At 34.4% G+C, this 26,779-nt stretch overlaps 3 protein-coding genes across 5 annotated transcripts in view; 2 read left to right on the top strand and 1 right to left on the bottom strand.

Moving 5' to 3' along the window:
• Window positions 1-26,779, top strand: part of LOC118267378 (fumarate hydratase, mitochondrial) — a 388,013-nt gene that overhangs the window by 141,730 nt on the left and 219,504 nt on the right. The gene's annotated exons all lie outside the window — the stretch shown is intronic.
• Window positions 1-26,779, bottom strand: part of LOC118267374 (acyl-CoA:lysophosphatidylglycerol acyltransferase 1) — a 255,790-nt gene that overhangs the window by 23,793 nt on the left and 205,218 nt on the right. The window lies entirely within an intron of this gene.
• LOC118267375 (uncharacterized) lies at window positions 4,817-10,007 on the top strand. Of its 2 annotated transcripts, none has more exons than XM_035581294.2 (2): window positions 4,817-5,825; window positions 7,743-10,007. In XM_035581294.2, exon 2 carries the CDS (start codon window positions 7,749-7,751, stop codon window positions 9,540-9,542), a length of 1,794 nt encoding a protein of 597 aa, XP_035437187.2. In that variant the 5' UTR covers window positions 4,817-5,825; window positions 7,743-7,748; the 3' UTR covers window positions 9,543-10,007. The 2 variants fall into 2 exon arrangements, with proteins under 2 accessions (XP_035437187.2, XP_035437186.2); XM_035581293.2 differs by lacking the exon at window positions 4,817-5,825 and adding an exon at window positions 6,831-7,043.

Genomic DNA, 26,779 nt, shown 5'->3' with positions numbered 1-26,779 from the left:
GTGCTTCAAAAGGTCTTCAATTTTTGTCTTGAATTGTCAAGATTAAAGAGTGTGTAAGAATTCTATTATAGTAAGTAAGATAGACACTAAAATACAACACAAAATAATATGAATGCAAAAATCATAATTAAACCTAAGAATTTTACAACAGAAAAGTCCAATAAAATGTCTATCTCTTCAAAAGAAACCAGAAAATTACGTCAAAAGTTAATGCCTGCACCTACAAACGAGGAAGTCCGTATAAACTTCAGAATTAATCTTCAAAAGATACACTTCTTCTAAATGTTCAACAGTCGTTACATCCGATGCAAACAAACTTTCGGATTGCGTTCCTGTTTCATTATTAAAATACACCTTTTAAGTCCAAAATCCATTACACCAAACTAGACGGTCTCTGTAATGGTTTAAAACAATGTAACATTAAAATTTTAATGGAAACTCGAACTTATGTCATAATATTTGTTAATATTACGTTGTTGTTTTAATGGAAGAGGTTGTAGCTAAAATAAAGATGTACAGACGGCCCAGTAATAAGTTAATGTATATATTTAGTTAGATCTGGCTGCCCTGTTGACCGATATCAAAATTCTTAGTATTGGCACGGAGTCTGGAGTTGTATTTAATGTTTGACTATGTAAAGACTTAACCTCTATTACAGAATAATGAACAATGTGACGTAACGTTGTGTTATTAGGATTTAATGGATAATAGGGTACATGACTAATTTTTATTTTAATGTCCGTGTTGTAAGATTATTTTAAAATATTAACACGTATTTTTTTATTTTCTTACGGAAACAAATACTTTCGACGATTTATCAATTTGAAATGTCGCCTGACGTCACTTTTAGGTACATTTTATACGGAGCAATTACGTATTTGCTCCCAATCCCATACTTTCACTTATTTTCTGTATCTGCATTGTTATCTTATAAGACAAAATAAAAAAAATACGTGTCTAGTATTTTTCATTACCTAACTGACGGACTAAATTGATTTTTAATTTTCATAGGGATAACGATGCCTATTAACTAAAGTCTGTAGAAGCTATTCCAGGTAAAATTAAAATTGTTAAAAGATCAGTCCATTGGAAACATAAAAGTCCAGTGAATGCTATAGTATGATCCCCAATAGCCTGTCAGAGTGGGCGCTTAAACTGGAATTCATTACACAGAGCGAATTGACCCCCGACAGGTAAATTACAAACTTAATCACCCAAATCAACCAAACAAAACTAGCCTCTACGAACCTAAAAATAAAGTCCCAAACAACGGTAAGACAAAAGCTTGTTTATGCGTAAATAGGGAAGGGAATAAATAATCTTAAACTCATCTAGTAAGTCGGCGAATTTAATTTCGTCGCTTTTAATAGATCCCGTCTTTGAGAATTCGGCAACATGAGCTTTTGAAAAATTAAACTGAACTTGGTGAAAATTGTTGTTTGTATTGAGCTCATTTTAAATACAGCCATTTACTAATTTCGCGTCGGCAGCATTTTTGAAATATCCTCTTGTAACATTTTTATTGGAATACTTTAGAGTTATTCTAAAATTATCGAATTCTTTGCTAACATTTTCAAAATTAACGAAGTATTTGAAACATTGAAAATTGATTATAATATTTTTTGGACAGTTTTTCTTTTTACATTTGTGTGAATTTAGCTCAAAAGATGCGATGGTAGAAATATTACTTAGAATTGCTAGACCGAAACAAACACTAAAAGAGAAATGAAATAATTCCATTAACGAAAATTTACTGGTATCGGTATACTAGTAACCCCTGAATTCACTAAATCACCAGTTTTCATTAAACTCCCCTACGATTTGGGGACTTGCGATTTATTTATTTTCATAAAATTCTTCATACAATACATCTGATAGGGCCCATAAGAATTGTGTAATTTTATGATTCGTAAAACAAAGGTTTAAAGTGAAATTGCGATTATAGATTTACATTATTATCCTCTAGGGTATCGTGAAACAGGGCTAAGGAAATGTATCAGGTAACATTAAAAGTTGAAGGGATGTAATAAACAGAAACTGCTTTGTAGTTCAATGAGCCTTCTTGGGCCGGGAAAGTATTGAACTGCTAAATATGAATAACATTAGCATAAATTCAGTAAAAGAATAAAGCTGTCATGACGAAATTTGTCGTGATTTATAATGCCAACTATTCTGTCAACAACTTAATTAACAAAAAGCAACTTAATTAAATAACAATTAAATTATAATCTAAATATCACGTGTCGTATTTGTTACACCAAACACATATATAAAGACGGGGCTTTCCCCCTTTGTTGTAATTAATTAAAAACTAACAAGCACAGTACGAGACCGTCAGTCTCATTTTGGAACACAAAGAAAAGTTTTTGGAAGTTTTTCCCAAGTACTCAATGAACTTCTACAAAATCAGGCTTTTCTTAGCACGGCACAATACAAACATAGAGGATGCGACGGAATTCCAAATATTTCATTATCTATTCCAAAATCAGGATCCTCGGGGGCCATTATTACTGTCGTGCGGCTGATAGGTCGTCTCCCATTCAAACAATACTACATCTAGACAGAAAGGTGTATATTAAGACACTGGTCACGTAAACCTCGTAGCGAGTGGCTCGCTCTGTACGATATTAGGGAAAGGGGCGCTTTTTTAACTTATTATTGCCCCCAAAAACCCATTTTGTCTTCGCCAGTAATAAAATAAGGCCCCTTTATGGACGAATTATGTGACGTTTATTAGACTGTTTGAGTTCAGTTAAAGCCTTGCATCCGTTTAACGTGATATGAGAAGGACTTTGTGCGGAAAAGCAACAAAAAAGACGAGCACGGAATACTGCGTTTGAGGGAGGAATACAAAAAACACGCTATAACGCGGAAGAGGGAAATGGTCGCGTTTGCAATGACCGCACACTTATTTCCTTTCAGCAAAGCGAGACTTAGTAACACGCTTTGAATAAACGGAATAAAAAAGATATTATAGGGGGAAAAGCTTATGGTGTGAATGTTATTGAATACAAGTATTTTGTAAAGAACATAAAATACACAAAGAAGCGAATTATTGATAACGAAACAATATAAAAACGTAGCGTGTTATTTGGTGTGAATCAAAACGTAACATTTTGAATATTATAATTCCATGCAAACAAGCTCTCGACATCAGAGTAGGAGAGAATACGCCATCAAAAAACATGGCTGTGTAGGTGCGTGAAGCGATCTCGTTACGTCTCCGGAAATTAATGTTTCCTACCGATAGCTTCGCGAAATATTCACATAAATTATCTGCTCAGGTACGTTACCGAGACTGAATATGATAAACGATTAGTGAGCGAGTTTTTGTGACGCCTTAATATATGGAACGATGTGCACTTGAGTGGTACATGAGAACCTAAATTGAAGGAGAAAACTTCAATAGAAAAGTAATTTATCTTGATTGATTAGTTTTTTGCGAGACTCGTTTATTTTCATCTATAAGTCTAATGTCTTGTTGGTAATTGTTTTTGCTAGTTTCAGTTTGAGTTCAGCACCTGATGCTTCAGCTTGTATCTTAATGAAAATTGTTATTATTCATTGTCTAGTCCTTTCTAATCTAAAATTGCCTTGTCAATATGGCAGTGGTAATTGAACACAATATATTACAAAAAAAAAACAAAAACCCTGCCAATAACCCTCCTTCTGGCGCAGTCGGGTAAAAAAAAAGAGTTATTGGATTTTGAATTTTATCCTGAGTTTAAAATAGTATATCTTTGAATTTTCAAAACTATAAGTCTATACAACTCTGTCCACCCCTTTGGGAATAAACGCAGTGTAATGTTGTATGCCCCTAATTAATAAATAGTCGGTAATTGGCCGCCTCAATCCAACTCGACCGCTGCAAAAACTCCTGAGGGACAATGGTGTAATCGCCACGTTTGACAAACTCATTGGTGGTCGTGTCATATTTATTAATTAGCTTGCTGATAAACCAGGGTTTATTTTTATGCAAACTTGAACTTACAGATTCAAAGGTAGCTAATATTTTTGAGTGCATGTTTAAAAATATATTTTTAATATCTGTATCATTAAAATGTGGTAAAAATACACCAGTAAAAGCCAATAACCGGATAATGTGATACCTTTCGTGGATAAACTCATCAAAAACACTTAAAGATAGGCAAGACCTTTATCAAAGAAATAGACGGGCAGAATAAAGAAGGAAATAAAATTACCAAACTTTTATAGCAACGTAAATCACCCAAAAGACGTGATAATCCGGTCGATTCATTACTTGAAAACCTCAATTGGTACAATGAATCATTGAAGATTGCAGGTCCCAAAAACCTTACTTAAGACGGGTTTTCAATAGGCGTACCTGTACAAACAGATAGGGTACAAAAAGAACCATAATCCGCTTTCAAAGAAAAGCTTTTAGACTTTATCGTTGGAAATTTACATGTCAATGTGACTTTATGGACTTTAGTGACGTGAACCGAACCTCAATGGTGACGGTCTGATGTGACTCGCTGTAGTTAGCATGCGTTGCTACTTCATCCTTAGAATAGGGCTCCTCATTCTAGAGAACTAAAAGGTTTAGATTGGCTCTTGGAACTCTTAGATTTAAAATGGTCATTCTATTTGCCCACAACATAAATGATTTTTCTTTTTTTGCTAATTGAATCTCCATAAAAAGAAAATAGGTGCAAGGTGCAAAATAAACGTCTTTTTAGCTGGAGAAATTTGATATTTCTAAACAATACGTTTTTATACCTATCTTCTGAGTGGGTGTCTAAAACATACCCTAAAAACAGAACTAATACTTACGATACCTAACAATTCACTAGTTTCATAAAACCACTATAATACGCCACCCACTCAATATACGGTAGCATTAAGATTATCCGAAATAAGGTACGCGAAATCAATTTTAGTAAATAACCTTTTCAAGGCTAAAATAGTTTTCTATTAATGTCGAGTGGTAACTACGAGAATATTCACAGTAGTAGCTAATATTGTTACGTCACGAGATAATATTTTCTCTCATTCCACGCACCATTAACAATGTAATTAGACTGCGAGTATTTGGCTTGAGACTGCTTTAGCCAAGCGGAACCGCACTGAAAGCACTAATACTCACTCGACGCAACAACAAAGACCCCTAACGATTCAAAGCGCAAACGGTATAACGGAGACTGGAACTACTACGAAAATTAAACAATCACCAGCCAACACAAAGACATTCACAGAAAAAGAATACACAATTCTTCCTCTCCTCAAAACGAATTGATTTATTGATATATAAAATACGAAGAAGGAATGACAGTAGACGAAATAAGAAATAATCATTGAAAAGCGAAGTTCTGAGGCCTTCGACAAAATAAGGCTCTTTACAGATATTACCGAAACGAAAAACGAAGAAAAAAATATCGCATCGACAAATAAGCGAGACGGTATAAAATGAATAATCGGGCATTACGAGAGCTTTCGTACATTTATTCGTCTGTTTATTCAGTTTGGCGCTGGGGCTGCCAAGTTGCCAATAAAAACATTTTCATAGCTCGCATTAAAACACTGGCGAAAGTGAACGCCCTCAAATAATCAATACAGAAACCCTCCATGGCGGGAGTCGCCGGGCGCAGGTACGCGCCGCCCGCGCCCCGCCACCTCCCCGCCGGCGCCCGCAGCCGCCCCGCCGGTTCCGCGGTCATAGAATAGACAGACAGACGACTGTGCAGTAGTTCGGACGTCAATATTTTATGGCGGGTGATGGCGTGGGCATTACCGCACAGGTGCTAAAACGGCAACTACGTTAATATGTTCCTACTAGAATTGAGAATGTCGGCGTTCAACTGACAGTAAGTTACTCCAGATGTTACGTCCTCTATTCAGTTTTATATCACGTAACATGTGCTAAGATATACAGCTAACGGCTTGGGTTAGAGACTCCCTGAGGACGGATACGTACTTCACCTAAAACGCTTTCAAGATTAATATTTAATTAAAACCTACGTTCTTCTGGATGTTGTAGACAACTAGATCAATATAGATGTTATTGATTTTCTCTCATTCCCTCGGTACATCTGTTTCCGTAAGTTTAAGGAAGCTTCTATGTTTATATATCCTCAATGGATGCAACAGTTGACAACATAATTCAACAGTGTTCGCTGTTAACAGACATAACCATAGCTAGTAAAATATACTTGAATACATTCCCACACGAAGCCCAACAAGGACGAGAAGGCAGTAAAACGAATAAAAGATTTGCGATATTCCATGTTTGACCTTAGTAGGGTAATAGTCATGATTTTATTACTTAGAATTAAGTCCACGGAATTCGCCCCTTTCTGGTTTACTTCAGAAGAAAATGTCGAAGCCAATTACTTTCTTTTCTAATAAAATTCAGCATTTTCAAATCTTTAGTACAAAAAATAATGTAGGCTTAATTGAATTCATCGTCTGACGCATCGTTTATTCTATGAGAGCAGCATCCCGCCATCGTGCTGTCTAAACCGATTGATGCGAATGAATTTTGTCCATGAAACGAAATTTCGTTTCGTTTCCAATGCGCTTAAGAGCTTTGCCGAGGTGAGCGACCTTTTTATTTACTTTAAAAAAAGTACTTCCAGGTACAACGCCCCTTTCAGAAAAATCCCACTGGGACTTGTAACGTTCAGACTGTTAACTTATTTCTTTTAAATGAATAATTTAATACTGTTATTTAGGGTACATATAGCCTAAAAACTAAATTTGTAACGTTTTTTACTAATTGATTAATACAAACACGTTATAAACAATGAAATTAATACTGTAACAAGTCTTAAGACAACGTTCTGTCTTAAAACATAACACACACATCCACTTCCCTACCCTCCACGGCCTTGTAATTGTAGCGGAGTCCAATACAAGTAATTAGGTACACCTTGAATCTCCCAGCCATAAATAAATCTCGTCAATAATATTTCACTAGGGCGGCTATTCGGGAACATCAGTGTTAGCCGTGCGCTTGAAGTGTATGGTTGTGTCAGTAAGTGCATTGGGCGGTTTGCATCGTAATAAATCACGCGACCGTTCCCGTATGTATTGACATGTCATTAATTAATTATCCACGCATGTATATTTTTGATTGGCTTTATTGTAGTTACCTTTGATTTTGATCTTTGTTCTTAGTTATTGAACGATAAAAGCAATCATTGTGGTTAGTAGCATGCGCACCGCCACAAATTTTGTGGCTAGACACGTAGCGAATTGTTGCGCGTTTCAGGGCACATGAAGTGCCACAAAGCGTTTGTGTTGTGGTTTTGTTATTTGAGTATCTAGCGCTTCGGTAATATAAAGTATGCATCAATATGTTCTGGAAGTTTATGCCTTTGGTACGCGTGGGCGGTTTGACGAATTCCCGGGTCGTGGAGCTCCCCACTCCATATCATGGCGACCTGTAGATACACACAGACTGGCGGCCGCTTCGATTTTCTCCCCTCCTGTAGTTGAATGTATTTATATTGAATCTGTCTGCATCTATTTAATGTACGAACGATTTTAACTCTTCACAAACATTGAGTCGTTTGATATAAAATAATTGTCGATTTGAAATTGTTGTCGTGTGGTACAAATGTTGACGTTAGGGCGATTTGTGGAGCGGGTGTTTGAACGTTATGTTTGTCGAGTTTTTAAGAGTTTGTTGGTGTTTTGTTTAATTGTTGTTGTAACCAACATTTATTTGGTAGTTTATAAATTATATTTTGGTAAGTAACAATCGTATTGTTTTGTTACAGGTAACAATGGCACAAAGATCTGACATCCACATAGCCAGATGGCTTGATGAAGATCGAGAAGAAGATTTTGTGGATGCACCAGCTGGGAGTGACGATGATGTAGACCATGTTGAAGAACAGCTAGAGAGCACCAGCACTGAATACAGCACTGAAGAAGAAGAAGATAACACTGATATAGACGATTACTGGGAAACTGTGTTCGATGTAATTGAGGGATCAAGCTCCCAATACTATTTAGCCCTCGACGGAACAAAATGGTTCAAAAAACCCCTAGAAACCCCCCGAGTCTTGTTTAACAATGACTCAAAGATTACACCAGGGCCTAAAGATTTTGCAAGAACACGCAAATCTCAATTCGAATGCTTCGACTTATTCTTCGACGAAAACACCGTATACATGATTGCCAGGTTCACAAACGAACGAATTATAAAAGAACAGAAGAAGTTTGCAAGAGAAAGAGATGCAAAACTTACTGATGAAGTGGAAATAAATGCACTGCTCGGTATATTCTTCCTAAGTGGGTGCTTGAAAACTAGCCGAGAAAACTTTTTGCAGTTATTTGACTCAAAAAGTGGTACTGGAATAGAAGCCATTTACCTCGCAATGAGCGCTCAAAGATATCGATTCCTATTGAAGAATCTTCGATTTAATGATCCCATAAATGAGAGCTTAGATGAAGATAAAATGGCCCCAATCAGGGTGATATTTCAAATTGTAGTAAACAATTTTCAAAAGCATTTCACACCTAGTCACGAACTAAGTCTGGGTGAAATAACCATCGCCTACAAAGGAAGATGTAGATTTCGCCAGCACATGCCCAAGAGGATTGTTAAATCTGGAATGAGGATGTTTGCTTTGGTAGATTGCCAATATCCGTACACATACAATTTGGAAATGTACGTGGGTGATAATCCTGGGCCTTATAAAGTTAGTAACAATAAGTTAGACATTGTTGTGAGAATGACTGATCCTATTCAAGGAGAATACCGTAACGTTACGATGAACAATTGGTTCACGACTTTAGAGACTGCTGAAAAATTATTTAGTAAGAAGATTACGATTATTGGAGCTATGAAGCCTGATAAACATGAAGTGCCAAGAATCTTCAAAAAAATTAAAGATAAATCTTTAAAATCGTCGCTTTTCGGATACAACGAGGTAGCCACGTTGGTGCAGTATGTTTGCAAACGAGACAAAGCTGTGCTCTTGTTGTCAACAAAACATAGTGATTGCTCAATAGATATGAACTCCGGTGATCAACTGAAGCCAGAAATACTGGTAGATTACAATCGCACAAAGAAAGCTGTGGAAACAATGGATAAAATGTGTGCCAGACACGATGTCACTAGAAACTCACGCAGATGGCCTCTGAATATATTGTTTCGACTGATGAACATAGCGGCTATAAACGCGTTATGCGTGTACACAATGAACAAAGGTCAGGAGCGTATAGTGCGTCGTGACTTTCTAACCGAACTGGCTCTGAGCATGATAAGGCCATTAATTCAGAGGAAAATGAATGCAGAGAAGATACCTAAGGTAATGAAACAAAAAATGAGCGATTTATTGAGCGTTCCTGTGCCATCGACGGATGATTCTATGGATGTGGAATCCGAATCGGACCTCACCGATAAACCTGCAAAAGGTGCAAAGAAGGGTTCCCGTGGAAGGTGCCACGTCTGCCGACGAGCTCATATGACCAAAACAACGCGCGATGTCTGCGTAACTTGCTCAAGATTTACTTGTTTAGAACACAGTAAATATGTGTGCACAAATTGTTTTGATAAATATTCCAAGTAAGTTTTTCTATTTATCTACTTTAGTTACGGTTGTGTCAATTGTTTAAAAATTGAAAACATGTGATGTTGGGCCAAAGGAATTTTGGAAATTTATACGTATTTGGAACGCCTAAAGTTGAGAAGAATGATGTTATCTGTATGAAATACTCGAGTTATACTCTTCAGCGCTTTGCGCTTATTTTAAGTCTATTGGATACTCAAATTGAACTAGGTTAGGTCTTCCGGAAAGAGATAATCTCCTCCGAAGTGAAAAATTTGTAAAATTACTCACTAGTTTGTTAAAATTTTCTCGAGTAAACTCACGTTGGTATAACTATCTTAGTATAGGAAGCATTTCATGCTATTTAACTATTGTAATCATTCGGAACGAAATAAGACTTTTATTTAAAACGTATCTAATTTATTTCTTAATATAAGATTCAACAAGTATTGAAACTATGTAATAAACCATATATAGACAACGAAATGATTGAGTTTTATTTCCGAACCCCACACTAAAGTACTGCTATATGGATAATTGGCATTATGGAAATCTAAACTTAAGAGCGAAGACATAAGGTTGACAATAGTCTGATAGAGAAATATCGAGGAGCCTCAGCTTGTTTAATTAATCATCTACGTAAGCGGAAAATCGAGCTATTTCGGAACAAAATCGTCTAAAAAGTTTGATGGTAACAAAGATTTTGACGGCAACTGTCTATCTGTATTAGTCGCAGTTATTAACGCATTATACTTAATGTCATTTGTTTGTAAGTTTGTATGGAGATTGGGTTGATAAATTACTCTATTACAAACATAAATATGAGTTATCTTTCGCTCCCTAAAGGATAATGTAGTATGATTTTAACCGACTTCAAAAAAGAGGTGCTCGGTTTGACCTGTTTGTTTGTATGTATGTATGTGTGCGATTATCTCGCGTTTGGCTGAAGTAATTTTTATGTAGTTTCCAGCATAGTGTTTTTCAGGCTTAGGAGAAGGTTTCATGTATGCTATCCGATTAAAAAATGCAGGTTCGCATTTTGACGTTTGAAGACAGTTCTTTTTTTATATTTATAAACAGTAATGGTTTTAGTCTTATGTAACAGCGAAACATAACTGCACACCTTATTATATCAGATCAGATGGGCACATAGTATGTGACACGCACTTTTCTCCAGTAATGTTACGAGTCCTATGTAATAAGGGGTGATACTATTACCATAATGCCGTATTAGGTATTATATAAGCCCCACCGCATGCTACAAAATTTTAGAAAAAAACTAAAGATAGACTCTTTATCTAAAATATCAATTCTTAAAAGTTTCTTACTTTAAATATTAATCAAAACCGAGACTATTTCCTTTCCAGGCTTGAATATAAGATCTACAATAAATTTCATCGCAAATACCTACTGAAATTTAATTAATTCGAGAAACCGCGAATACCTTTGTCCAATAATTCGGGCGAAGTCAATTAATTCATCAAATATCTTAACTATAACTTGAAACCACATTGTTTCTGAACCAATCGGCAACTAATCTAAGTTTGACAAAAGATAAACTTTAACTGAAACTCAGTACTAACTGTTTGTTAAGTTATACGAGTATAATGAGAGCTTCGTCAATCCTTTTTCGAGTTTAGTTCGGTTTAATCTAGTTTTGTATTGATGTTTGCTGCTAAATGCCGTACTCAGTCATTTAATAATTACTTAAACTATTCTACAGAAACCATTTTGTTCCAAAAATAATTGCTAAGGACTGGGTTAAGTAGTAACCTTTAAATGCGGCGGTAAGTTTATTAAAAATATTGGACATTTTAATTTCTTATTAATTGTGTGACTTACTCGCTACTCGCGTAACTTACTAAATGTTTGACGAGGTGGCTCGACTAGTTTCAAGCCGTATCAGGGGCCTACAATATTTTATTTTTGATTTGATACTAAAATGGAATTTATTATTAAGGACTGGACTTATCCAGTACTTGGTATAGGGCTTATTGCATATGGATACATTCTAAAGTTTTGATAATTGTACATAATAGCATATTGGCTTGCCCTTTGGAAATTACGGCTTTCATGTTACGATATAGATCTTAATTTTGGGTGTAGTTTAAATATTAGTTTTTAACTCAAAGATTTAGAACTGTGATACGGTTGTCTAGTCTGGTTGATTAATGTTGTTGGGCAATATGATAACTCTATCAACGTAAAGGACGATTTATGTTAAACTTTATATTATTAATAGTACATAGATACGAACAAAAAAGTGAACGCTACGCCAGTAATACTAAATTACATTTTCTATCAGATATATGTTACAGTAGTAGATTTAACTTTTTAAACATTTGAGAAAGAAAGAACAAAAAACAGCAACACCGAAAATAATTTCAATAAAAATAAATTCTATGTTACACGAGGATTTAGTTTAATTAAACTTCCCAGGTAGAAGGATTTAGGACACAATTTAACCCGATGTTTAAATAAAACACACATAAAGCGCTTTTACGTATTCATCTCTTTATCTAAACATCTACAGACACCGTATTTTGGTCATACCGTTATTTTCACGTTATCAGCCCTCCTAACTAACCTTTATGCGAAGCCCTTACTAAGTGCCTCATTCTAATTAAGATTAAAATAGACTAAATTACGGCGACATTTTTAAGCCCATGCTCATAAATTAATAAAGGTTTCGGTCGTAAAATGGTTCGTGTGCACCGATTTTAAGCCTTAAAACGCCATTCATTAGAACTTACAATAGTTTGAGTTAGATATAATTCAATAAGCAAGCTCCCTGCAAGTTGGCCAATATTTTATAACTGTGAATAGAGATATGTGAACCGTAGAGTAGTTTCAACGACTGAAGATGCGAACTTGGGTTATTATTTCAATTAGTAAGGAGTGCTTTTGTTGGAACATTTTGTTATGTTCACGTATTATGTGGTTAGTACTACCTAATAAATATTATTTATTGATTTAATCGTACATAGGTTTTTAAGTAACAACAATAAATAGAAATAAATTCTTATTACATGACACTAAATTAAGAAAAATATAAGAGGTAAAAATCTCAAGTCAACCAACACCCTTTGCTAACGTTAAATCGAGTTACGGGCATAAAATTAACATGCTCCTACGTAGTACATTTAAAGGAATTATGTTGGTAAAATTGGCTTACATAATTATATTATTCTTAGCTGTAGAAAACGTCCTAAAGCCCTAAAGTTAAATTATTATGATAATTATCTAGCCTCGTTTATGTCACACACACTCACGCACACATAGACAAAAGGTAAATACCTAAATTACATAATGCTTTTATCTATAAATGTTTAAGAATAAACTATTCTTTGTGTTAAAATATATAAGCATATTGATATTCAATTAAATTTGTTTTATTTCAATCTGAACAACTAATCTAATCTTAAAGTCAAATGCGGCGCTTAATACAAATAGCTTGGAAAATACTTTCCGTCATATCATGAGCATCATCAAACGCCGTTAAGGCTTGTTTTACGCTACGTGCATCCCGGAAACGTTCCCATTCCTTCCCTTGCAAACAGGATAATAATGCAGGCTATTATAGCACTTATGGTATTCTTATAGCCGTGTATGGCACGTTGACCATCAGCGTTCAGTATTCAACGATCCATTTGGTCAAATGAGGTTGGAAAAGGAGGTTGTGATGTTAGGTGGTATTATGCTGTGATTGTCAACCATTTGGGTTTATCTGTCATTTCTGGTAATAACGTTAAGCTACTGTGATTTTTTGTTATAACTCTCGAATGACCGATGTTGAATAATTTACCTTCTTTTGGTAGTTATAGCAAACATCATGATTGTGTTTTAACTAAAGTGGTAATCAAAATGGTAAGTGTACTCATATTGTTTTCTGTTCCTAATGTTAACGTGTAGGTAAATCTGAAGTAAACTAAACAAAACCCTACTGCTATTGAGATATAGAATAAAATCCATATTTTTATATTATGCTTGTATATTGTGATTTTTAATTTATTAAACATGGAGTGACCGTCTGCACACCCAAGTATAACAGTTCCGCCATCATGGAATAGTGTTGGGACACAACCAACTTACTATTATAGTGATGTAACAACTGCAAAATCACAAGCACAGCTTAATATTAGAAAACTCACAAATACACACCAACTCACTAAAAAGCAGAAACAAAAATCATTTTCTATTTTACAGAGAACCTTTACAAAATAAAATTGTGCCACACTCTACAGCAACTGCGGCGCAAACTATACGCTATTATTATGTTAGATATGATCCCTTTTGCGAGCTAAAAGTTCAGAAACTAGCATACGGCTGGCCAATTTGAATCGTAACTTAGTGAATTTCATTTCACCATGTTAGGAAACTTAGTTTTATTCATGTACGTGATATAAAACGCATTATTCAGGTGGTCGTTTGTAATAAAATTTGGAAAGTTCGCATTGTGTGAGCGTGGAAGAGACAGTTGGGTTGAAATGCCTTTTTTTTGTTGTGTGTTATTGTTTATTTTGCTTTATGTTACTGTGTTGTTGACTTAGCGAAATGGTGTTCGGGTAGAGTAAAGATAGTGTTTTTTTTTATTTGGTTAGGTAACGTACTAAGAAATAAATGTATCTGATCAGTCTTGACGCTATTTTATTGCCAAAATATCATTAAATTAGTAAACAGCTGTTTGGCTAAAATAGCTCACTAATAAATTCAAACTTAGAAGATATAAACTACCTTAAAATGCAATTATACCAAAAATTACCCTCACTGACCTCTGTAACAAGACCGGAGCATAACAGTTAAGACTAATAAAGACCCTACACTAACATTGAAACCAGAAAAGGCATTTAAAACCGAATAGGTTCGCCAACATAAACACATTCTGCTAACAAGGTCGGTGGTAACCTCACGTACTTGCCTAATCCCACACGCCGGGCATTATAAATACTATTAGGTACCCACCTCGCAATCCTTGGGGATTCGCCCCCCTTGCAATATCCCCCGAAACTATCCCGCATTAATCCCCAACTCCGTAAAGGTTTTTATTATGAGGCTATGACGAAACAATTGGTATAAAGAGATCCCTTTTGGCCTTTATATGTTACGGTTACGGAACCAAAAAATAATAATAGGAAATATGAGAGGTGCAATGAAATTTTGTGATGGCAAACTTTAGTGTCAAACAGTTTGTTTTTATGGGAAAAAACGTAGGTTTGGTACGTGCAGTGCTTGCTTGATGGTCGAGTCAATATGTGGTAGGCGTAGTACCTATAACGTGGAGGTATTACATCAGGTTAAGTGCAGTAATCGCGAAAAAGTTGAACAAAAGAAAAGAGAAAATTGTGTTAATAAATTTTACAATAGCAATTAAGAATTATTTGACGATAGTAAATTCTCTTTTTGGAATAAAAGGCAACTTAAATGCGCATTTATATTAAACCTTGACAAGTCACAATAAAGTACAAGATTTTATTGTACTCTTTTCGGCTCATTGCCAAGATTCGGTCAGGGGTTTAATAAAAAACTATTCTGCACAAACTATTTTGGCGATACCATTAATCCTCTGTACCGCAGAAAGTGAATTCAAAGTTTTGTTTTTATTGATACAAAAACCGCGGTTAAGACATTTTAAATAATGTATGACCCTTTTTGTATTCCCCCAATGGAAAGTTTTGTCTTTATTATTTCCGATGGCTAATCCACAAAGATATATTTAATTTTTACCCACATTGCAGGGGGGCGCAGACATGAGTCATGCAATTTTCATTATTTGCACGTACCTCTACAACGATAAATGGTATGTTTTATGACGAAGCGATAAAACAAGATACATATGCAAAGATGAAACGCAAAAATATTACGTATAATGGAGCACGTGTATGTAACAACATTTTCTCAACATAAAAGCTTAAAATGAAACCTTTCGGCGCCTAATAGATATTTTTTACATAAAACAACCATCGAGATATCAAAAAGGAAAGGAATTAAGTGTAAACAAAGATGATCACGGCTCATTTCCGAGGCAACGTTCCGCAAATAAAACATTCATGCAGTACAGTTAACCGAATCACTCGGTTGCTACACCTAAACACCGTATTATTTGGCTCACGTTTCTATTTTACTCAACTGACTACAGGTGGAGCCACGGCACACCTCGGCAATATTTTTCCGTCAACTCCGCATTTATATGATAATGCGTACCCTGGCAGGAGGTTTGGTACTGATCCGGCGAGTTCCGAAAATTCTCGAACTCGTAAATCTAATTTCGGTGCCCACCTAAGTTCGAGCTCATATTTGCCGGCAATTCAGCGTCGCGTTTTGTTTGAGATTCGACCTTAACTCCAAGTTATGAGTAGTGCTGTTGATATGTATCGATAAATTCATGATAATAGTTCGACTATCAATATTTATCGACGGTGATAGTGAGTCAATAAAATTTTATTGTTACGATAGTGGCCCAGACGAAAGGAAATTGACAGTTTCAAAGTTCCTATACAGCAAAACTGTGCTGATAACTTTTCCGAGTTAAATTGTTCTGTGTAGTCTTACAGGCTTATATTTCTCTTGTGTAATATTAAAGTTGAGTACTAAAAATATTAAGGTTGTTTACATTTGATATTGTTTGCGCATCTTAAATGAGTTGAGAACTTCAAAGTGCCCTTAATGCTAACTACGTAGAAGCAACATTGTAAACAGTAATCCCTACTTTGATTTTATATTTTGTATAAAAAGAAACCTGAATCATTCGTCATTCGTCAAAACTAGATGAGTGTTACTTATTTTTCGACAATTTATATAGGTATAGTAGACAGTAAAATCTACATTCAATCGGATTTGGTGAAAAAAGTGACCAGGGGAAAACGATATAAGATACAAATTGTTGGTCTTTAATTTTTTTAACATCGATATTAGTATAACCACATCCCTATTTAAGTGTAGAAGGTATGTAGATCCAGAGGCGTGGAGTATTAACTCTTCTTTTTTTGTTTACGATATATTTTGTTTTTTAAATGTACATTTGTTATGCTTTCCTACCATATCTTATATAGACACAGAAGACGATCCGGCCCTATTAGCCCTTTGTCTTTGGTTACTTATTCTCGTTTCTATAATCATGTATCCTTTATAAAACGTGTTTTGTATTTCAAAATCAATATTCAAATCTGATTCTCAAGTTAAATGCACTTTGTTTATATTATAACTTTCGTTAGACATACTAAATTAATTATTATGTTTTAGCATTAGTATTAGCCAGTAGCAGCGCGACAGTCGCCGCGGCGTGTGTCGCGGAATGCTGCTCATGAATATAAGCCTCTAGCATGGCTTGAAACTAGTCGAGTTCCACATCAAATAATTACGTGAGTAAGCCAAAAAGCATAATAATGAAATGCACTTTGTTTTAAACTTATGTCTGTCCCTAGATTCCTATAGAAAATCCATTGAATATTACCCCGTAAAAACATGAAGATTGAGGTGATGTAACACATAATCTTAACTTGGAAAATTACATTTCAATCTACATACTCCCATCAGCGTTCACATAAAAATATGAGAACAAAACGTTACAATATTTTTCTAAGAGAGAATCCGAACAAAAATGTACTGGAGAGAATATTTTCAAAGAGATGTTGCCAGTTCAACGAGCCGTTAGCGCAACACGTAGACTAGATGAAACATTTTAAAACTAAAAAGGGGAATAAAAAGTTTCATTATTAGTTAGACAACTAACGTCAATATGGCAGTAACTGTATCGCACCGCTCCAACCCAGACATACCTATCATTAAAATTTGAACATTAAATCTTATGAAGCATGATATATTTCAAAGTACCCTTAACAGACGAGCATTTATGAAAACACTGATGACTGTTGATGAAGCGGAAAAAGTATGTAAGAACCGTAGCAGTTCGCGTTCCATAGTATCTGCCTAACTCCGTGGAAGACAGGCATGAGGTTATAAATGTATGTATATTTCATAACGTCAATACAAAAAGGCTGTAAGCACGCGGTCCACGCGCTGACAACCCGCCGTTGGCTTTTCTAAAGGAAAACTACGCCATACCGCAGCCATGCCGATATTGTGCGCCAATCTTTATTCAAAACAATATAGCCAATTACTTAAACTTAGTAACTTAAAATTTATGGACGAAGTGTAAATTAAAAAGCCGATGCTTAATTAGTGTTTCAAAAGAATCGGTGTAAGTAATATAAGTGTTCAAAGTCAAAGTTAAGTTTAATGTTTTAATTGTTATTGATAACGGTAAATTAAGTGTGAAACGCTTTTTGTATAAAGTCTTTTTATAAAGTCTTTGTAATTTATTAATAAATGTTTCTCATAATTTGAAAATAATATTTAATTGAAGGTATCGTTATATAAAATTGAAGTTAATATTCGACAAACAGTAAGTGCAAAGCGATCATCAGGCTCGCTGGTGATAACTAAGAAAAACCCGACGTTTATGAGAAATGTTGCACACATAGCTATGGTGTACCAGTAATATTCACATGCTACACAAACAACAGTTGTGTAGAATCAAATATAAATTGAGCAATACAGTGAAACGTGAAGGGGTAAACGCAAAATGCAAAACAACTGAATAAACAATCACATCTTAATTTGAGAGGGTCTCAAACAAACGCAGCGAAGCAAATATTATGATAAGACGTACATCAAAAATAATTAAAACACGAACACACTGCCAGTGATGCAATTAAAGCAATCAACAACGCCCCTCCGGAATGATCTCGATTTATTTGACTAGAGTAAACCTACCGAAAATGTCAATACTACACATTTCATCCCAAAAAAAGGGTTCCTTTTTAATTTGTAAAAACACGTTCCGCAAGAAAATCATGACTTCGGGAGGGTTCGCGATAAATTACATTAAATGCCAAATTAATTAAATAAGGACGAGGCCACGCTACCGTAGCTTTGAGCGAAAAATAAATCTAATCAAAATTCATAAGTTGATAAAAGTCGGTCTAATTTCGGTGTATTAGGTAATGAGATAATGGTACTCTCGTTTCTGTGTCGAGTATGTAGTCCTGGTTAATTGGAGTTCAAAGTTATTGGATATTAAATAAAATTGCTATTTATAATGGAATTGTATGTACACGGAAACCTCCTACAGGGATCAACAAACATTACAGTGTGAAATTACGTGAATCAGGTCTAATCTCTTGTGTAATCAACCTAAATTAGCATTCTTTCCAATGAATTGTAATTTAGGTTCCATAGAACTTGACTTAGTAATACAATTTAACGTCTTTGCACATGCTATGAAAAAATAACCTACAACTACTGGAGATCAAAGCAACACACCCACAACAGAACAGACTCCGAACAAATCTCTCAATAATGAGACATCACTAGAACAAACAGCCGACTGCGTCAAACAGATAAAGTGGCCAAAAAAATTATACATCACAAAAATAATAAATGACAGTTACACAAAGTACATTTCTCTTCGTCAGTACAGTTAATCTAACATCCATTATTTCAAAGGTTCGATGGTTTTGACAGCTCCCTTTGTGAACATTTTTGGCCTGTAGTTATTTCCCCCTTCCCTGTGTATTTTAAATGAGAGATTTTTTGTTTTCATCCACGTGTTACTGTATTTATTCTGAGTGACATTCAAAGGATTGTCACAGACAGTTCGTATTGATTTTATATTACGATAGATATGTCATTACACTGAATAAAATATGTTTTCGTTTAACCTGAACGTGTACTAATGTGTTTTCGAATTGGATGAGTACATTATAGACAATTTTATCGATAAAAAGGTTCTTGTAAATAAGTCTGGATCCATCAAATATTTATTTTCAATAACGGTCGTCGTAAAAATACATCATTTCTTTTTATTAAAATGTTTTTGCATCACCGAGTAAAGCCTCAGTGAGTGTCAGAGTAACAAAAATTCTTAAATAGAATTTTCTAAAAATGTCACGAGCCGTCGGCATTTTGAGGAATTTTAATTTTTTGTTCACGAAATTAACAAAACCTTACTTTAGCTTGGACGTGTTAACAGAGATTTCGTATGACATTTTCACCGGCACTTATATGAAATCTACTCGAATAGTTTAAAACCCACATACTATACTTAGTTATTCCATTTTCTAGAAACTTTCTCCACATATGAAGCTTTAACCCTACAAGATGTAACATTTTCCAAACCGAAGCACCGAATAGTTTACCCTTACTAGCCCAATACACTAACCCATCGGAAGCAATTACCATCAGATGGGTCATAAACGAACCTGACTTGATCCTTGCAGGAAAAATACATAAATCGGTCCTAACGACCGGTGATATCAATCACCGAACGACTTCAACATCAAGTAATCTGAGGCTCATCAATAATGTGGAATCAGGGGCAACAGGCCAGGTCCTCGACCTACATTTTTAGATAAGCACTTTAAAATGTTCAGGTTGCTCGTCAAACGTGATATGTATGCTTATTAAGTCAATATGGGAAATTGGCTTGTGTTTTATTTTTAGGTAATAATGTTAAAAGTAAAATTAATAATAGTTATGGGGGCTTTTTTATATAAAGACAAGCTATACGTGCACTGATAGTATTAGCGCCGTAGCCGAATGATTGGAAAAGTGTTTGAATTAGCTATCATGCTAGGATGTAAGTCAAACACAAAAGTTTTGTGTGGGCTAGATAATTTTGTTTGGCGTCTGTGCGAATATGAAAATTTGGGATTGGATGCAGCCGCTATCGCTATAAAAAATCCTAGTGTGAAACAGCGCTTAAAGAAAAAGTATCTAATTGAATTTCTCAACAACGAAATACAAAGTAAGAATTCTACTTCTAATCCAAATCTAAGTCCTTAGCAAAATAAAATATTACCGGGCAGGGCGGGTCAACCATAAAATTTGACAAATGAGACATTTATAGCTTGTGAGCGAGCCGCCTGCTAATCGAAATCCGATCTATTTATTCCTAAGAGAAAATACTTTTCAAGCTTTCAGGAAGCCTTTCAGAAACAGCTGTTTTTCTATAACAGTTTTAATTAATTCTTAATTAAAAAGCAACAATATGAGTTTCTACATATTGGTAAGCATGTGTGCGTGAAGAAAAAAGAGTAGCACTCTAGTATCTACCAGTATGCAAGAAAAATGCTGCAGGTTTTATGTACATGAATATTTAAGTGAAATAAAACTCTTTTTGTTACATAATTTACTTAAAACCCTAAAAATAATACTTCTAACTCTGAGTCTAGATAACAAAACCCAGACAGAAATGTAAATTTAGTCTCAAAAATCAAATTAAAACACATATATCACTTTGACCGTATCGTTCTACCAATAAATTGTAATCTTTTCAAAAAGTAAATAATTCCAGCATTTGTGAGTACGCAGTATATTCTCTACACAAGGGAATTACATACTTAAACATCAAACAAATAAGAGCTCGTATTGAAATATAAAGTAGTAGAAAAATAATGCTCTTATGAAAATAATCCTGCGTAGCAACAGACGTAGGCGTAGCACTGAGCTACGAAGCTACGGCGTAGCAGATATAAAACCGTAATGGTTCGTAGTACTAAGTATTTATTTTCGTCAATAATTCTGTTTAATATGATTAAAACTGGTTTGTTTTCTTACTGAGCATGCAATATTATATTTAGACGTAATTTAACATTAATGTTAGTTATATTAGAGTCTTTTGGAGTCATGATTCGCTATCCTAGCCAAAAAATATTATCAAGCGATGTGAAGCAATTTTGCGAATATCATGTTTGTATAATACTAGTATATGAAAAATTCAATACAAAATTTATGGAAGTTTCTCAGATCCGTTGTATTACATACACAGGCTTAAGCCTTGATATTTGATAAATGAAACACTCAAGTTATTATAAAAATGTAAAGAATAAAGTAATGTAATATCGTTTCCACTTATTGATAGTAATAAAATATCGGGCTGTTATTCAGTAAAATATTTTTAATATCAGGCCGAAATCGCTTAAGTCCTTAATAAAACAGGAATTTCATTAACTAGATTCAGATACGAACTTAAAATAAAATAATCATATTCTATTTCTACATCACGTAACTTAATTCTTGAAAGGTAATTTTCCTCAATCACCACCCTTGGAAAACAGATTGGGGATCAGGGAGTAGAATCACCAAAAATTCAAAAATACTGCTTCTCATTATTCAGTGCATTGTCACAGCTTCAAAACATCCCAGACAGGTAACTACGTTAAACTAAAGATACGGTGTCTACGCGCGTAGCAAGTCTACGAGTTTCGTAGCTCACGTGCTACGCCTACTACGGCGTGTGCTACGGAAAGCGGATGCTACGCTAAATAATGTAATATGTTCTAGCAACTGCGTTCGTTTATATTTTGTTTGAAATTGTTTTTAATTAGCTAAGAGATGAGAAATTGTTGTTTTTACTTGAAATAAAAGTAAAGTGAGTGTGTAGATGAGAATAATATTCTTGTGTGCAACATAAAAAATGAGTTTGTATTAGACTTGTAATCATGAAATCGGTGGCTTTCCTGTTAAACAAGTACAAGCTCAATCTTCAAAACAAATCAAAGTCCAGTATCATTTCCGTATAAAAATAAATCAAATGGTCTCTCCAAACAACAAAACCAAACACATACTTAATTCGTAAACACAAATCGTTTTATCAGATGGTTCAAAAAGAATCAATCACATACAAAGGCATTAATCAATACCTACCGAGCTTTAACGGCGTCAACAAACTATATACAATACATACAGGCTTTATGTAACGAATGTATGTATGTATGTATGTCCGAGCAAATACCAACGGAACCTTTGACCGTACTGTGACCTGCCAACGTTGATTGCGTCAACAAACCTTTCGTATCTAGTCACTGTGACAATGAATCACACTGTATAAACCGTAACACATCAACTTAAAGTCTAAATTCCCTCAGCCAGCATAAATTTTGAAGTGGCTTGCAAAAGTAAATAAGGCAACTGATTTTGAATTCTATTCGTAGGGGGATAAGGTTCTGTTTTGGTTGCGTAGTAAATATATCTGTTGAATACGTAACTGCCCTGAAGGCAATGGATATTGCCATGGCCGTTTTTTATACGATTCTAGTATTGGAAACTGTGAATGATGAATTTCTATTGGTATGTGTATTTTTTTTTCGTAAAGTTTTGATGGAAAAATATATTGGCTCATACATATGGATTTTGGGAACCGTGAGTTAAAGTTCTATTACAGTGAAAACGAGGGTTTTATATGGACCACACTATGATACAATGATCCTAAATCAACAATATAAATAGAAAGTTATTTATACGCAAGAAAACGTATATTTATATAAGGGAAGTATATTCTTGAACTACGCTTCTTGAGTGGTACATGGAGGGTGTTTTACAAACACGAATCTCTCATTGACAAACAGAGATCCAAAGAAGTATTGGCATGTAAATAAATATGTTTGTTGTATCTAGACAATGAACCTGAAATCAGTGATATAAGCCTCTACTTCTCCATGCTAGGTATCTGAGACTATCATACACGTATTTATGTCTCCTATTATTTCCAATTTTAAATTGATTACTACTAGGCAAAAGCCCGCTGGTTATTTTCTCTGCACCAATCAAAGGGTCAGACAGGCAGATAATGCCGACGGCATTATGTCCCATGTATTAATGTGCATAAAGCTTTTTAAATAAAATTTACAATATATTAAGCGATTTTTTTTAATACGCTTTAATTGAAATTACTTATCTTACTTTACCACGATATTATGGGTAGAGTAGAGATCGTGACAAACATATTGCAGTTTGAAAGTGCCTTCCTGGTCTATTTGAAATAAATAATTTTGACTTTGACTTTGAATTTAACCTCACTACACGACTGAATGACTATTAAACATTAAAATTACTCACCCATTTAGAAACAAGGTCAACTCCTTAAAAGAGTCCTTAAACAAAAATAACTTACAATGAAAGTATCAAAAAACAAGTTAAACTAAACTTTAATATAAAGTAACTTCGTTTAACGGTCACCCATCCAAAAATATTAACAGCCAATATCTAAAACGGGGCAAAAATAAAAGCAATGCTTACAGGCGCAGTAACAGGAAACGTTTTCAGTAACAACTTCCGGTTCAGTTATTTTTGGGCGAGGCCATTGTGGAGGCTAATTCACGAAGGTCAACTTTCCACAGTGTAGTTGCTTTATACGATATTGTACCACTTACATGTTTTTTACCAAAATATGTATGTGTAAATAAAAATATTTATGATTTAATGTTTATTTATACCATTTTTTGAAGTATTTCTACAGGTTTAGGATATCATTATCTCTGAAATGGCTGGACTGATTTTGATAGGACTTTCATTGGCATAAAATATAGCTGATGTACTAATGAGAAAAAAAGGCTCCTTTAGTTACAAAGTCCATAAAATCCATGCGAAGAAAGCCGCGGGTATCAGCTAATGAGAAAATAAATTGTAAATTCTATAATGAAGTATAGTAAATTGATTTTTCAATTTAGTATAGTTAATTTATTCATGTTTTATTATGAGTGATTTCATTATGTCAACAAATAAGTAATTTTCGTTTCCACCGATGACTACTGAACTCCTTTAAATACATCCCTTTATTGTAAAAGTCCTTTTAGGTAATTTGCATTTTAATAAAAGTCAAACAAAAGAATAAAAATGAAATTTCATGAAGAGCAATAACTGCCTCCAATAAAAAACGATTTAAAAAGGCAAATTTCAATAAAACCTTAAATCAGTTTTTCGTAGCACCATCAAATTACCATTTTTTCCTTTCCCATGCATTTTCCCTTTTGAGAATTTTCCGTCCCATAAAATACCAGAAACTGGATTGCTAGTTTTTCTGTGTACGTAAAAAAGCCTGTGAAGCTACCAGCAATAACGTTCAAAGGCATATTAATTTTAACGGTCGCATAGACCAGGAGTTGGCGCAATAAATATAAAAATATCATCGTCTGTGAAAAATGTCCCTTTGGTGTACCGTTGTTACGTTTGTCGATTTTTTTATGGCACCGTGTTAATGGTTGAGTAACTTGCAGTTCGAAACTAGAGGACGATTTTACGTATTGGATTTTTATTGTTTGACTTTGTTGTTAGGAATAGTTTGCTATTTTTTTGCTTTTTCAAAATGTTAACAAGCATATGGCTACGTTATTCACACTGTTAGAATATTTTGTATTTTTTTCAAGAATCAATTTCAATTCACGAAATGTTTTCCTATCATTCAAACTTGTCAGAAAGACTCACAATTTTTATATACCTACATTAAGAAAAATATTTACTTACAATCTATATTTAACATAACATTCAGGTGTAACAACAAATCCAACCTAAACAAGTTCACAAGCCTTCACAATACACGTCGCTCAACGAGTTATGAAAACAGTTTTCTAGACTTGTCGAGCACATATTGTTGGGAACTCGGCCGATGTTTCACGCACTCGGCTGCTGCCTCCCGGACTACGAGCGCTAAACACTCGCGCCGATTGGTTTTTTCCAAGCAATTAATACAGTGGACGCACGGTTGGCATCGCTTTTATTAAAATTAACTGAGTTCTGCAACAATTGCTATCAACAGCATGATGTTAATCGATACACCAGGTTTCATTTTATATGAACAATACCTGGATTTCGCGTACCTAGATACGACATCACTTTATAAATCAATCATTCATCAAGATTGAAACTACAAATATCTTTATGATTTTATCATATCATATCATTAATTTTGAGAAATAACAATTTGTATAACTTTGCGAACCATTTTGGTTAAAAACCATTTTTTTAGTAACCAGGACTAATCTGGACCAAGAAAATAGCACATTTGAATCTAATTTTGAAAATAATATAGGACTAAATCAAGTTGTGTCCAGCGCACTAATCACTAGAATTGGCAATTGAATTAAAAAACATATATTTACATCAGATATCTCTTTTCTACAACATGCTAAATAATAACAAAAAATTTAAGACAGTGGCAAGCCTCACAATTACGTCACTTGAAGTGAAATAAATATAATTTTAAAATCAGGGAAAAAAATAACAATACAAATTGTGGCTACGCAAAAACAAAAGCTACCGATAAACATTTTACCATCAGCATGAAAGTTGTCAATAAACAAAATAAAAGGACCCACGTCTCGTAAAATATATTTTTGGCTGACAACTTAAACCGAACAGGCGCCCAGGGGACCCATCTAAATAAGCTGTAGCGGAATACAATAAAATAGATGATTACGTGATTTTGTGACCAACAACGTTCTAGTTTACCTTAATCAATGGAATAAAAAATATATTATTTTTTAATTCACATTATCATTATGTATTAGATGATTTAATCGCAACAATGTAACCAAGAATTGTATTGTGAACCTGATTAAAAAGAAAAAGAGTAACCTATGGAGTTTCTTATTCGTTCGTCTCTACAGAAATTTATATTTCGAAACTAGTAAACAGTTTCACTTGGGGACTGACCGACAGACAGATATTTTTTATATTATTATACATTACTTTGACGTTCATAAATGCCTTCTTGGTCTATTTGAAATAAATAATGTTAACTTTGACTTTATTAGAATCACCCTCTACAGTAAGGGGTGTTTATCTTTTTATGATTTTAAATTTAAACTTTCAAACACATATTTGAAAGTCTCATTTAGAAAATAAAAACCGATTTTTAAATCATTTCTTCTTAACTGACTTTAAATAAAGCTCAATTTATAATTTCTATTTTGTTCACAAACTTTTTAATAAAACCCAATAATTGCTCGAAGCAATACTTCAAAAATATTTTAAACGGCGTTCGCAATATGTTTTGTAGTGAATAGAGTCGGAATCAATTAGCGGAACGCGCGGTCAAAGCGGATATTGCACTTGGCGCCCGACTAGCCACTATCGCGATGTAGTACCGGGGGTCACAGTAAAACAATTTCGAATTGGGAATTATTATTTGTATTTTTTTTAATGTAACTGTTGTAGTAAGAAGTCACTGCCACTTTTTTGATATGTTGGATGAATTATAGCAGAAAAAAAGTTAAAAAGGGTTGTAAAGAAAAAAGGTGTGTCATTTTTTACTTATTGCGGAACATACAATGTATTTCTCCCCTTCCAAATTCTTTGTACACACACTGTCTACACTGACCGGTTGTTCAAGATTGAGAAAAGGAGAGCTATTACGTCTTGAAAACCTACCAAGATGAGTCGAATGAAAATTATCTTTAGCAAAACCTCTATAGAAACACGCT

The sequence above is a fragment of the Spodoptera frugiperda genome, chromosome 6 (genome assembly GCF_023101765.2).
Source record: "Spodoptera frugiperda isolate SF20-4 chromosome 6, AGI-APGP_CSIRO_Sfru_2.0, whole genome shotgun sequence".
Taxonomy (NCBI): domain Eukaryota; kingdom Metazoa; phylum Arthropoda; class Insecta; order Lepidoptera; family Noctuidae; genus Spodoptera; species Spodoptera frugiperda.
Note: the sequence above shows the minus strand (reverse complement) of the source record. Positions and strands in the feature narration are given on the sequence as shown.

What these genes read in the sequence shown, in the direction of transcription:
- LOC118267375 (XM_035581294.2), top strand. Translation starts at nt 7,749, where the DNA reads ATGGCACAAAGATCTGACATCCACATAGCCAGATGGCTTGATGAAGAT.